Here is a 15,885-nt window from a genome sequence, read left to right as displayed (position 1 = left end):
ATTCATAAATTTATTAGTATAATGTATTTCTTTAAATGCAATTAATATTATTGTTATTATTATTATTATAGCGAAGTATTAGCCCTTATCCCATATTTGCATCTATGTCTCTCTGCCCTCTGAGAATTGCAGCAACTTTTCATTAAATAAGAATTTTCAACTCATCAATTGTTGTAGAATGAGTTATAGAATACACTTTGCTGTCACACAAGAAAATATCACACACCGTTAAGACAAGTGATCTTGGCCAATTTAAATGTCACCAAACCACGAAATATAACTGCACAATATGATAACGAGAGAACGCCATACTGTCCATACATAGGCAGTCCTACGGGTGCAGCCACTGCAGGCTATGCTGCACTTGACATTTCGACCGCCCTCAAGGTTTTTTTTTATCAGTTGACAAATGATATTAATTATAATTATTCATAACTTTTTATAAAAATAAATAAGATTTAAAAGTCCAAGTAGAAAAATGGAATAAAATGTTTATTTGTGTGTGTGTGTGTGTATGTATGTATTTATATGTGTGGTAATGATATTGGTAATTTGGGATATATGTAAATACCTATGTGTATACTATAATTTAATGTGCTGCACCTAATGTAAATTCCTGGGACCGCCTATGTGTCCATACCTAGTCCAAAACTTAAGAATTTTAACCCAAAGGTTAATAACATATAATAAATGTCTATTTTCAATAAAAAAAAGTGTTAATATATTTTTATTTCTTTGAAAGTTATTTCATATTTTCCCATTTTCCCAGACCGCCCTGTAAAAACATTCCGGATAATGAATGACATTCGTCATAATGTTTTCGTTTGAAAATAAGTTCAAAAATTAATTTCCTGACTGTATAGGGTACGAAAAACTCGAATTGATCCTTCTTAACTTGACGCTACATGTTTTTTGTTGGACGCTAACGCTACAGTTACTCCCTCTGAAAAATAGCTGGCTACCGCAATCGCTACTTTTTTTCAAATGTAGTGAGATACTTCAAAAGGTATTGTCTAAACAAAGGGTGCTACTGTTCCACTTTATTTTTAAAAAAAAAGGTTCTTATTGAAAACTAATGTTTGTGATTTGTACTGATTTGACATTCATAATCACTGCGGATGTTTGGACGAGATTTAACTACGTGGGGTGGCTGTGGATCTATAGGACATATTTACGGATGGATAGATTTCTGGCTAAACTAAGAGGACATGGACGTAAATACGTTCGTTATCGTCGGTTAAACCCAATATAGATATTTTAATAATCATCAAAAATATTGTAGGTAGCGAAAAAAATAAAAAATAATTTTCGATACGCAGACCGTACATTTTTAGCGCGCTATAGTATTTCGCTACATATAAGGCGTAATGTAGCGACGCTATACGTCAATCACTACAAATAAAGAGCGTCGCTACAATTAATGTGTTACTCTTGACGACTGCAGCTTATTATAGGCTATACCTACATGGCTACATAACAGGAAAGACTGAAACAGCCCACCAAGCGCATGTCACCACCCCCTACCGTGCTACACTCCTGCGTTTAATATTTCTATTAGGTAATTAGGTAACTTATCTGCACAATAATATATTTATTATATACGATCGTTAATCGACTCAAAACTATATTTGTCTTGATGCATATTATTTATTTTATTTTTATTCATTCCTCAAGAAGATAATGGAACCACTAAACATCATGTTCGTGTGGGGGCCCATGAGTTCAAAATTTTAAATATAAATTCATTAAACGGTTAAAATAAATTAAATAATTACAATTTTGTAATAGAATATGATACAATAAAAAACTAAAATTATAAATAAATACTAAAATAATCTAACTTAATTAAGTAAATAATACAATAATTCTATACATTTTTTATGATATTGTCTACATTTTGTTCATGCAGTAGCAAGTGTGTATTTTTTTTTTTATAATCATTATAGAGTTGCTTTGTTTAATTTCTACGGTAATAAATTGTAAAAGGACCGATAAATAAGTATGTAAATATTCCTATTTAATAAATAATAATTTTAATTGAATGGATATTATTGTAGTAATTTGTAAATAAAAAACCGTGCTCGTCACCCGCCACGGGCTTCAAGGCAATTAAAAAATGTCTACTTAGCTTACCTGCGATATTATTATAAATCTGCTGTTGTAATTAACGATTAATCTGGCCGATTTCTGAGTGTGCAGTGTGCCTGCAGTGTAATTTACCCACACACAAATTTATATTATAAATCTGTGTAGCTATATATATATATATATATATACATATATTGAACTCGATGAGTTTGGGATAGAAAAATAATCTACAATACCTCAATAATAAATTTAAATAACACTTCTGCCGGCGAGGTCTGTAATATAGTTATCTCAGTTCAAAGCAATAATTAAGAAGCACTTAATCTGCATAGGTCATGTACCTTTACCGTATATGTTCTATACTAAATTATTATTATTATTATTATTATTAATAATAATAATAAATACGTCTACGTACTGTTTACGCAGACTATTTGCTTATTTGAATTTGCGATTAATCTAAATAATTATGTTATCATCATCGGGTTGGCTTTAAACAAATACCCACTTTGCATTGCATCATAATATACCTATTACCTAACCTATACATGATAATGTTGTGTATGATAATAATATACTGATTGCTGATATTATAATTGTACTAAATTTATATTTACATAATATTTTAACTATATTTCACCGTTTGTCAAGTGTAGCAAGTATCTAAAAGTTTAACAAATTATGTAACACAATACAATATTAAAAGTATACTGAAAATGACAACTACAGCTGATGACCCCGTGTGTTTTATTCAATAAAAATTCACAATTATTTGGCGATAACGTGGCAATTTTTCTCCGTTTGATGTTTGAGTATTATAAATTGTATACCTAATCATTATAAATCAATAAAATATTAAAATATATTAATCTGTTACGGGAACATAGTACCTATATCAACTATATTATAATAGTGCAATAAAAAATTATTTTATATTAGTAAAGTAAAATATAATCGTTAATATCAACAACAAATTACTAATTATGAACGTATTTTTAATTATTATATATAATTGACTGCAACAAATTGAATGACATTGAGCAGAACATAAAAAATATACATATAAAATACCTATATTATACCTGTATAATCGTTCAATAGTTTTGTTTATTTAATGACGCAGTTAAATTTCAGTCATCAGTTAAATGAACCACCAACAGACTAATTTTTATTTAAAATTTGTGAAAATTATATTTATTTTTTATCACACTTTATGTGTGTATAAATAATGTAAGAACATTGATTATTAAAATGTTCTCGCTGTTCTCACTTATCGGAACGTTTAGGTAGGTATACTTCTATAGGTATTATAACACTATACAGTTATACAAAATGTGTCCACTACAAGATTAAAATATGTATATTATAATTTATAATATTATGTTTATAATCGTCAATACATAGTGCATAAAATCATATAAATATTAACTTCAAATTGTAATTGAACATAATAATAATTTTAATTTTATTTCACAATGAGGAGTTACATCACCTATATAACAGACCGGATATAGTTAAGGAGATAAAAAGAAGAAGATTGGAATGGGCAGGTCATGTATGGAGGAAACCTGATGCTTTGACAAAGACGGTCTTACAAGAGAATCCAAGAGGGAAAAGACCACTAGGAAGACCTCGAATGCGATGGGAGGATTGTGTCAGGAAGGATGTAGCAGTTTTACTGCCGGAGGAAGAGATTGGCATATGCTGCCACAAAATCATGAAGGATGGAGGCAGTTATGTTTGAATGTGTGGTCCAAAAGGCCGGAAACAAAAAAATAATAATAATTTTATTTAGCAAAACAATATATAATTTAGTATTTACACTATTACATTTTAATACACGTCATGTATGTCGTATGATACATGCTTGCAACTCCTCTTTAAGCATAGACTCGTTTGAGGCGAGGGGAGGTTATAGAAGTTTGAGATAATAATATGATATGAACTACACTGATAGTACCTATACTGGACGTAATTAATTTGCATCAAAATTAACTTAAAATATATCATAATTTGCATCACCATTTTTAAGATGCGTTTGTAATTTCCACCTATAAGTATAGGTGGATAATATGTAATTTTCGCATCTCAGGTAGTAAGAAAAATGAGTTGTAATTTGCATCAAAATTAAAATCAATTATTATTTCGATAGTACCTATATGTACTAGTTAGTAGTTTCTATAATACATTAATTATGTATTGGTATATGGAAAGATAAAAATACAGAATATTCAGTCATAAATTTACCTATTTAAACCGTTCAACGGTACGTCAATATTGACTTTTTTAAATTAATTAACCCGCGGCAACATAGGCCATTGTATAATAATTCTTAAAAGGTTTCTAATTGTGGGGGTTGGTATGATAGATTAGGCGTGGCCTGTTCCGACCAAAGCTATTTTAATCGTTTTCAAATAAAGTTGGCAATGATTTTTAAAGAATTTAATAGGTATGTATTATAATATTAATTATTTTTAAAAAAATCATTACACAATATAATAGATTATTAACTAATTAAAATTAAATAGTCATCACAAAATACGTACAGAAAAATTATTGTTTTTTTTAAATTTCTACCCATAATTTTTACAAACTCATACCTAGTAACTATTTTAAAATAATATTTGAGTTTCATTTATCGTTACCCAAAGAAAAACAACAATTAAGCGAAACAATATTTATTCACTTTTATTCTAACTCTCCATTATAATCATAAATTGGTTAAATGTTATATGCAACGACATCTAGAGATCTTAGACAGAAATATATATCAATACGAATAGCGTTGAAATTCCCAAAAAAACAAAAGACAAAAATGAAGGAAGAACACGAAAATAGGTACAAAAACATATACTTTTATACAGATCTGGCAAATTAATAGGTATGAGTTTGTAAAAAGTATGTGTAGAAATTTAAAAAAATAATAATTTTAGTTTATGTATTTTGTGATGACTAATTAATTTTAGTAAAAAATAATAATATTCAATGATCTATGATATTGTGTAATATTTTTTTTTTAAATAAATAATAATATATATATTATATAATACAATATACAACCCTATTTAATTATTTAAAAATCATTGTCAACTTAATTTGAAAACGACTAAAATGGCTTTGAGCGAAACGGGTCCTATTTTGCTAGGTTTTTATTTAAAAAAACTGGTAAAAAATTAGATTATATTATTAAAATATATAATGTTTTGTATTGGTACATTTAACATAAATTACGATTCTGTTTAGAACTTCACTCATCTCCCAACACAAGCTTACGCTGAGCTATATATCTGTAAGTAATCAATTTTATAAGTATCAATTTATATTTGTGGTTTAAATATAGGCTTATTATAATAACCAAAGTTAGTCAGTTGTAAAAATAATATAAAAATATTGATAAAAATAATAATATGTAAACAATAAAAAAAAAAAAACAAATTATGTTACATTGGTTGGAAGAAAGGATTACCAGATAAAGGCGGTGGGCAATTATAAATCCCTTATATATACCATATATTTGGTGAATTGTTATTATTATCATTCGGGCCCGTTGATTCCCGACGTGAACGACGATACCGATGAAAAATTGAATAGTTACAGAGATACTTATTTTGGTGCAAATTATAAATTCGCTATTTTTGACTACCTACAATGATACAAATTATGCATACTTTGTTTTTGGTGCAAAATACAAATTCACCCTATATTTAAACGATTTTAATGTTATCTGTTTGTAATAGGTACCATCATAAACGAAAACATTTGCATTTGTTTACATCACCTATTTGAATTTAACATTTTTTTTTTTTTAACAAAACAAATTCCTAGGTGCGTACATTCTTTTTGTTAAATGCGAAATATTGTCATAATAATACAATACATTTTAGGTCCGCATAGAGGTATTCAACCATGAGTTATAATTTTTTTTTTTTTTTTTTTTAAATAGCGTTTATTGAAAAATTTACAATCTATACAATTTTTGTATAATGAGTAAATTGGATGGAAGGATGACAATGATGGGACGATGCAGGGAAGCTCACAGCAGTTGAGCCACCTTTTGATGATTCTTAAATCTAGTTAGAATATATAATGGAATATAATGGAATTATTAGATAAGATCTCTGGGCCAATTTCTGTTAAGTCGGCGGGTAAGGTTGCCGGGAAGGTGTTTTGAGCAAAAGATTGGATATTAATTTGTTTGGGTGGCGTTGCATTTTGCAGTGAAGTCTTGAGTAGAATGAAATTGCTGTTTGGTTGATGGATTGGACTTTGAGATCTTGATGTAAAGCGGCATTAGTGACATACCAAGGTGCTTTTGTGACCATGCGAAAACATATCGGAGTTATAAATTAAAAATTTATAATACATAAAAAATGCACTTATTTAAATTAATAAATGGAAATATTATGTGCATTAAAAATATATAAATTTAAATTTAAATTGTTTTATGATAATGTTATATGACTTGTTATTTACACAGTATTTATTCGATTACAGCATTTTTCTAAGGTCTTAAACTTTTAAGTTTTAATGCTTCATGGTTATGTATTGTAATCACAAGTTAGTAATTATTTACGTAACGACGCTATAGGTATGGTTTGTTAAAAATAAACGATAGTTCTAATATTTATAATTTTTTGCAAGGTAACGTTTGGAAACGCAAATATTTCGTAAAAATATTTTTCCTATCTTTTTTACATATATTATGTAAACCTTTAGACTTTTAGAGGGTCTTACTCAATGACACAAATATAGTTCTCCCACATATATTACAGTATACCGCTTAAAGAAAATAATTCTTGATTTAAAATTATTTTCGCATCAGCTCTGATAAAATTCAGAGATTATAAACAATTTGGAAATAAACCGTATGTTTAAAAAATCATCAGGTAAATAAATATCATTGAAAAAAAGGAATTAAAATCACAACTAAAAACTGGGAATTTAATATGTATTTTATCTTGTGACGACTTATAATAGATGATAATTTAAGCTTAAACTGTTTTCAGCCCAATCCTATTATCATTTTTACAAAGTCGATAAATCTGAAAAAAAATAACTTTTGGTCGAAAAGAATAGCATTTAATGCGTAAAATTGATAACTACAGTATTGTATCGTGCTTAAATTCTGTATACTTTGTTTTCGTATTAAATTTGATTTTAGTTGATATAAAGGAGTGTTAAACATTCTGAAAACAGTGAAAACCATAGTTTTCGAAATATGCACAATTGCAGTATTGCACAACAACAAAAAAGGTTATTAAGGGCATTAGTTTTGCGTTGAAAATTCAATTTTTAGATCTGTTTTGGTTATTTTTAGGAGAAGTTTTATTCCAAAACCTATATATGCTTATTATAGTAACAAATAATAATTATATAACGATAAAAATATGATAGGTTCATTGACGGATGACTTACGATCGACAATATTTAAGTTAGCTCTTCGTTAACTATCAAACGTCAATACTATTTAATTAATTCCAGCAATCGTTGCCGGTTCATAGTGGTATACGCATAGGTACTTAATTAATGTTTTTAATATATTTCAAACAAAAATTTAAATGGTTTGTAACTTACATAGTTACATATAGGTATTCAAAAACTACTTAACCGAATCTTTATTAGAGTTATAAGAGAAAAGCATGTATAAGATGAAAACTTATACAAAGCATTATAAGTTATATTTTATATTTTTTCCACAGGCAAAGTCAGCATAATAGAATACAACTAAATATGAATGTTCGTCCGAGGTTAGGTAATAGACTTTTAAAGTACTAGACCACTTTGAATAAAAGTTCTATCAATAAATTGATTGAGACTTGTAGGATGCTTATAGTTTATATCTTATTTTTCAACTCCTGTAAGTAGATTCAGAATTGCTAATTATTGTCTATTGATTTACTTTTTTTACAAATATATTTACTAAAAATACATATATTTTACTCGGGTCCTATTAGCCTTTTGGGCCTATTGGTCTATATAGAGTATCGGGCAATATTGGGAAGAAGGGCAGCTAGAATTATTATTATTATTATCATCTTAAGATTGTTTAAACTGTATTCTGGCAAAATAAATTAGTATTACAATTATTTATTTATTATTTTATGATTTGTTTCACACACAATTCGCTGCGTCTATTGTATTTTGCATAATATCATTTTTAACAATTTCTTGAAACATATTTTAATAGGCGTGAAATGTTTAAACTGCAGGATAATGAACATTACTATTTAAAAACGACTTTTCTATTGTAAATGTGGACAAGTGTAATGTGTAAATTTATAGTGACCAAAACATTTCAGATAGGTATTTATTTTTATATTGTAAATACCGTACAGCAGAAACCATTATTAAATATAATTATGTTATTATTTTGAGATTCAAAAAGCATTTTGGACTATGGGCCCTCCTTAAAATTAAATTCTGGATCCACCACTATCCCCAAAGTAGGCAGTTTAATAATATTTTAAGATTTTTAAAATTACATAATATGATAATGTATTTTATAGTATTATCATTTATCTTTTAAGAGGACGCCACACCCGCATGTATTTCTTACAAGTACGTAACATAGTAAATTTTAAGCTCGGTAGTTTATATTTAGCTCTGTTAGCTTAAAATTTAGCTTTAAAGCGGTTTATGAGCATTTTAAGATAAAATTTACAATTGTAAAAATACTCAATCATATACTTATTACAGAATTTTAAAATTTAGAATATTTAGATAAATATTCAGTACCTAATACAGTTAATAAATATTTGTAAATAATAAATACAAAATACCATTAGTATAAATCAGGCTTAGTCTCTTGGCAATTTTCATAAAAAAAAAAAAATGAATAGTAAGAGTCCTAATATGTAATAAACTTTTTAATACTTACTTAAACTATCAAATACATATTTTGAATTATTTCTTATAGGATGTTATGATTAGCTATTATATACATATACAATTAATTAGATAGTTATATAATATTATATATTCATTGCGTTGTACATAAAAGTTTGTACCTAGTTAAAAAAAAAATATCTTTGTTTTCATAAATATTATACCTATTTAGGGTGTTTCAATTATGTACAACTATTTTAATATCATAAATGTTTGAAATACAACATAATACATTATTTCATAATGTATTTATTTCCTGGAATAAATTCAATAAAACATTTAAGTACACAAAAAACAAATAAGTATAAAAATAACACTATATACATTTAAAATATTAGGTAAGTAATATATTATATATACCTACTAACAAAATTTAAATACAATTATTATCATTAATAATATTTACCAAAACATGAGATTTTGAATCATAATAGTAAAAGCTATATGCATACTGCATAATTATTATAAATATTAATATATTATATTAAATTATAATATATTTTTTGAAATAATTCAAGACATAATTTGTACTATATTTGTATTAGGATGATTTCTTAACAGGTTTTCTGTGTCGTTTCTTTTCTTCTTTTCCTAAAAATATTAAATTTTTGGTTAAATCTAACTATCTTAATGTTTTACTTTAACCATTCAATTATTATTTAAATTTTACAATGATTAAACTTGCTTTTAATCCATCTGAACTAATATAAAATAAAACAAATTTCAAAATGTGTAAATATTTAAAATTTCATGAATAGTCAAGTCGATAAAATCTAAGAGACGATATTATAGAAAGATATTATAATAAAAAACACTCAGACTCAGTTTGAAGCTAAAGAAATATGTGTTATAAGTTTATTTAAACGTTGTTGTACAAAATGCTTAAAGATTAAAATAAATTGTAAACGTCCTGCACTGCTGCAAGTGATGATATTTCTGATACATTTCAAGTTCTCACTAGAGTACATACATGGGGGGAGTTTTCAGTGTTCTTGGGTTTTTTTTTTTTTTTTTTTTTTTGTTATATACAAATAAAAACGAATTCAATTTTAAAAATATTTTAATATAAATAGGTATAAATTAGATTTAATTTTTAATCTATAACTTCTTCCATTACAAATGTCTGTGTGTGCCACTGAAAGCTCTTATATTATATTGCACAAGGCACAAGTATAATTCAGAATAATTTTGAGTTTAAAAAAGTTTAAATTCGTCCAAAATAATATGTAATAAGCCCTGGTGCATCGTATAGATATTCATTCCAAAACCGAAAAGTAAAAACTATGGTTATTCTTATTACATACAAAATAATGTATTCATAGTTATTGCAAAATTCAAACAAATATTAATTAATTAAATATCATACACATTACATATTATATTATTCGATATCATTTAAAATATTTATAATGTAATTCAAATTTTTGATAAGATTAATTTTTAATCATGAATTTGTATGTTACCTTATATAGGTATAAACTACTATTGCTATCATGCAAAATACTTCACATCATTATAATTATTGATTATTTCAAGAAATATCTTATAAAGGAATATTCAGTACAAAATATTTATGCTCAGCATATATAAATACATAATAATTAATAATTATAATATATAATCTAATTGTATCAATTATCGAACAACCTGCAGTAGGTATCAGAAATAATTACATCATATTATTAATATAACATACGAAACAGTATAATAATAATTATAATATATTTATAAATACGTTATATTATATTATTCTTTATTATATTTTATTTTAACTATCCTGGGCCAATTTTTTCGGTTTTTGTACAAAACATCTTATCACTCGTTCAAGCCCAACCACCAGTTTTAGAATCCTATTTTTCATAACCGGTAGACCACCCATGATAAACTTACATATATATATATATATATATACATATTATACAGAAAAAAAACTCTAATTGGAATTTATTTCCGTAATAAATAAAATATTATTATTATATACATTAGGTTCAATCTTCGATATGTTAAAAGTTTACATTTTGGATTTGTACTTACCCCAGTACATGTTTTGGATGAATATACCGACAAATAAAAACGACAGTAGTTTGAAAAGTAAAATAACCATGATACCCAATGAAGTCGGTAAGCTAAACAGGTCGAATAAAGGATACACCCAACGTCCTTTTTCCACGTATGTTTCCAAAAAACTAAAAATCAAATTAAATGTATGAATCAATATTTAATTATATTTTTTAAACTCTTCCACGGTAATAACTATATACTTACACAAGTCCGTAGCTAATTACGAATGCCAAAAATATTGTCAGTGAAGCTGTGGCCGAAGGGAACTTATGTCTGGTAGTAAATAATTCAGCCAGTATAAGTGGTAAAATAATCGTGTGCATTCCGTGATTTTGCCAAGACGGTATGTAACTATCAACTACTTTCGGGTAGACAACTTCACGATCGTAAGCATACATTAACCAAAATGTGACACACACAAACTAAAACATATAAATATTTATTATAATAATAATACTTATACTGAATTGATATATACTTAAAAGTTATCAAATAATTGTATTTAATATTTCTCATTGTATTGAAAATAAAAGTACGTCTGCAAACACCCTCTTTCATTTATTCATAATTACTATTATTATATAACACTGGACATATTATATTTTATTGATCAAACATTTACACATTTATAGTATCATAGAGTATTATTATATAGTTTGCACTAAATAATGAATAGTGATTACAATATATAAAAAAATTAATGTGACTGATAAAATATAATAATCATAATTAAACATGGTTTATCAAAAAAATATGCTCAATGCGATTATAAATATTGTTATAACAAATCCGTGTAGAAATTATTCAACTTATCAATAATTCATTATTACGTTATGACTAGGTTATACAAATAGATAGGTACACATTATATTTTGCTTACGTGTATAGGACATGGATATTTAAAATTTAATACACTAAATAAATCTAAAAAATGAAACTTACGATTCCAGTTGGCAGTAATATCGACGAAAAACTCAGCGAGAGTAGAGTTTGAAATTTTGATCCTAATTTCAACCAGTTGGGACCGTTCAATATTTTCATTAAATCGTTAAACAAACAGCCGCCAAAAAACAACGTCTGAATAAACTGTAAGTTTCAAACATTATTAAGCTTCGTATTTATATGAAAATGTACGTGTATATTTTGAGGGAATACCCTATAATATGTCAGGAGTGGGCAACCAGCGACTGTTTAGGATACGCATCAACATCAAGATTTTTTTTCTTCACATAGAATTTTAATTACAAAATTATCACTTTTCTTCGAATGATATTCAAAATATTTACGTTCTTTATAATATAAATTTTATATTATATTATAAAAATTAAATAAACTTTATTTCTGATTAAATTTGATAATATTTTTATAAACATTTTAGTAATTCAATTCATAATAATTTTAAGATTTCTTTATAAAACTTTAATTTTCATTTATAAAATAGGTTATAATTTTACCTACACCAATAATGGCACGTATAAAAAATAATGATGATTACAAAAAGCCAATGAGGCTCATTGAACATCATGATTTTGTTAAATTTTAGACAAAATGGCTCTTTCAAAAACGTTGCCGACTCTTAATATATTTACAATAATAAAAAATATATTATCCATAAAAGTCAAACTATAATTAATGTATTTACTAGATTCCAATTGGTGAGAAACCTAGTTCCCATTTCATGTATGTCTCGGTACTTTGGATCCCAGTCACTCTCTTTTTGATGACTGCCATTGCTTAAAAAGTTGTTCCAAAAGAAAACATACCACAAGCACGCTCCTGCGTGCAACAGTATCGGATAAACGGACATTTCAACACCTAAATATAGATAACAACACGATTAATATTTAAATAATTTAAGCGACACAAATATATATTACTTTTTATTACTTAACATTTGAAAACGGTCAAATTAGTAACAAAATTCGACATACCTACAACTATTTTCTATGTATTAATTATTTTATTTTTCGTCTTTCATCATAAATTATTAAAAAATATAGAACGTTTTACAATATTTATAACTTTTTAAAAATAAAGTCATATTATTGTACCCACTGCAGGTATTTTAAATGGACCTCAACGATTCCTTAAACACTTACAATTAATGTATTTTAGTATTTACCTATTTAAATAATAACTCTCAGCTAAATAGAAAATACATTTTAATTTATTCATATAAATAAAACACTAATTAACTTACAAATTTGTCATAAATCATAACCAATCGTATATCTTAATAGATTTAAAATAGTTTGTGTTATTGATACAACAAATATAGTTGAAAAAGATAAATGTATTTTTATGAACACATCAGTTCATCAAGACAATTAATTACTCTTTTTATTATCATTATTATATTATAATATGTACGTGTTAATGTATCTACCGTACTATAAGAAGATACTCGTAAATATACACAAAATGTACCGATTTGTGTACGAAATAGGTAATGTAAATCTTATAAATTTATAATAAATTGAGGCCATGTGGAAAAGACATTGACCTCTGACAATATTTTGTTTTCATCATTCATACCTATAGTCTTGTTTACTATAATATGTAGGTTTTAGGTGCATAGATTATTAGGTATTCATTTGACCTTTGATATTGAAATAATTAAGCGAAACCATTTGATTTTTGCGATTGATAATAACACATCCTATATCTGATTTTTAATATTATAATTAATTGCGAAGTTATAGTTTTCTTAATTACTAGGCATTAAACATAATACGAACAATTGGATTTTTAACGATCTTATATAGATATTTATACAGTTTATTGGATAGATAATGAAATCATTATTCTAATAAACAATAATAATGCATATTCAATGTTTCATTTATATCTTCACACATTTATGCGTACGATGATACTATAGATTGATGTATTTAATATTATATAAGATATTTCTATAACAAAGCACATGATTAATATAAGCCCATTATAATTGTAATTATACTGATAATATCATAATTCGTTATGTTTATACGTGTGATCGTGTTTTAACATTTACTTCACATATTTTGATATTTTGATTAATTTTATTCAGATAACTGTTGTACGTAATTTTAAATATGCTGGTAGAAGTTTGTGGTTCAAATAATCACGTATTAATTTCGAGAAGACATACATACTAGTAAACATTTTTCTCACAAGGCCACGTTAAACCTGCTAACGAGACGGAAAATTTCATTATAACATGTAACTTTTAAATTATGTTTAAATTCATGAAGAATTAATATAAATAAACTTTCCATTTTAATAGTACGTGGAGGGGGAATTTTATTCTCTACACCAATAACTATTGTCAACACAGAAGACAGAAATACAATAAAATGAAAATTCTTTTATTTAACCATCAATAGTACATTACAATAATATTAATGTAAATAGTTTATTCAATAATTATAATGTCTATACCTAGTAGTATTGTGTCAACACGAGAATAACTTAAAACTAAAACGAGTTTCGTATTAAATTCGAACATGTTTTTATGTAAATATTAAGCAACATGTCAGTTTAAATACCTTTACCATCATATAGGTATATTATAAATAGGTGCTACTAATTAAAAACCTACACGTAGTCCTAATGAATTTATTTTTCAGTTACTTAAAACTAGCAATAGATGTTTAAATATTTCAATTCATTTAAACTTAAATAGAACATAAAATAGTTAAATTTAAAATGTTAATTTCAGTAACAAACGCGCATAGTGCAATGATAAGAACAATCATTTTGATTAGGCGTTTCTCTATAAAAATAATTAATGATCAAACACGAGAATATTGTTGCTTCAAATTATAAAACATGATACATTTTACATTTTATATGATACATTATATTAAGTATCTATGGGTATAGTTACATTAACAATATTATTGTTTGCAATCGGATTATTGATTCAAATTCTATGGTTTGGGTTAACTAATATTGTAACATTCATTAAAAAGCTGTCCTAAAATTGTTCCACAAAGGTAATGAATAATCATCTTAATGACGTATTTTATGATGGTAATAACTGGTGGAGGTATTGCATTAAAAAAAAAGTATTTTACAGGAATGGTTGGGTTTTTAAAACTATTTTTTTTTTTAATCAAAAAAATAGAACTTCCTACAGGCTGCATTCAACTCCGATTTTTTAAATTTTATTTCAAAAATGTATTGGTTGAAAACGAAATCATCCATAAGTATTATCCACTATAGTGTAACTTAATTAACTAAAAGTATTTTTATTTGCATTAAGCCTGTAAGAAATAAATAGGTTACTTTAATGCGGTTTTATTCGTTGTAGATATATCTTCTTCGATCGTCAGTGTAGCGGGGTATCCTATACCCGGATCCTATCGGGATATACCAATATTATTAGAAATCTAAACCTTGAAGATATTATATTATACTTTTACTATATACATACTTCGTTTGGTAATAATAATAATAATAATACGCTATACACTTGATCTAATCATCGAAATAAAACTCAAATAATATTTTTTATTTTATTTTTTTTAATTCTCATTGACATCCCTTTCGCGCGTATATACCTATATCGTGTTACATATTATTATTCTATTCTGTGATATTATAATAATATATGTCTTGCACACTATAAATAATAACAGCAACAAAAATAATAATGATAATAAAAATATATTAAATACCTGCGAGTGTAATATTTTCGTGGCCGAGTAACACTCAATATGATATTGTTGGCAGGTGTCGGTGAACCGTGTTCGCGGCTGTGCGAGTGATCGTGCGTCACTGCCGCCGCAGTGCAAACGTACTCAGAAGCAGATCACGTTCAGTCGTGGCTCTTCTCGCGGTTAGTTAAAATAATATGAGTAGTGG

The 15,885-nt window shown here is 26.3% G+C and overlaps 1 protein-coding gene across 1 annotated transcript; it reads right to left on the bottom strand.

Annotated features, from left to right (window-relative positions):
* Positions 1-9,202: 9,202 nt before the first annotated feature.
* LOC107166472 (androgen-dependent TFPI-regulating protein-like) lies at positions 9,203-15,835 on the bottom strand. The gene is made up of 6 exons (XM_089222911.1): positions 15,699-15,835; positions 12,677-12,849; positions 11,977-12,120; positions 11,239-11,456; positions 11,008-11,159; positions 9,203-9,564 (listed from the first exon to the last, which is right to left on the bottom strand). Exons 2-6 carry the CDS (start codon positions 12,839-12,841, stop codon positions 9,515-9,517), a joined length of 729 nt encoding a protein of 242 aa, XP_089079037.1. The 5' UTR covers positions 12,842-12,849; positions 15,699-15,835; the 3' UTR covers positions 9,203-9,514.
* Between the last annotated feature and the right edge of the window lie 50 nt (positions 15,836-15,885).

This window comes from Diuraphis noxia, unplaced genomic scaffold (genome assembly GCF_037042655.1).
Source record: "Diuraphis noxia isolate RWA-SAM2 unplaced genomic scaffold, SU_Dnox_SAM2 contig0003, whole genome shotgun sequence".
Taxonomy (NCBI): Eukaryota; Metazoa; Arthropoda; class Insecta; order Hemiptera; family Aphididae; genus Diuraphis; species Diuraphis noxia.
Note: the sequence above shows the minus strand (reverse complement) of the source record. Positions and strands in the feature narration are given on the sequence as shown.

Excerpts from the sequence above, each read along its gene's own strand:
- LOC107166472 (XM_089222911.1), bottom strand. The coding sequence starts at position 12,841 with ATGTCCGTTTATCCGATACTGTTGCACGCAGGAGCGTGCTTGTGGTAT. Across the intron at positions 11,457-11,976 it reads TATTACTGCCAACTGGAATC|TTTGTGTGTGTCACATTTTG; the intron begins GTAAGTTTCATT and ends TATATGTTTTAG. Across the intron at positions 9,565-11,007 it reads CATCCAAAACATGTACTGGG|GAAAAGAAGAAAAGAAACGA; the intron begins GTAAGTACAAAT and ends TAATATTTTTAG.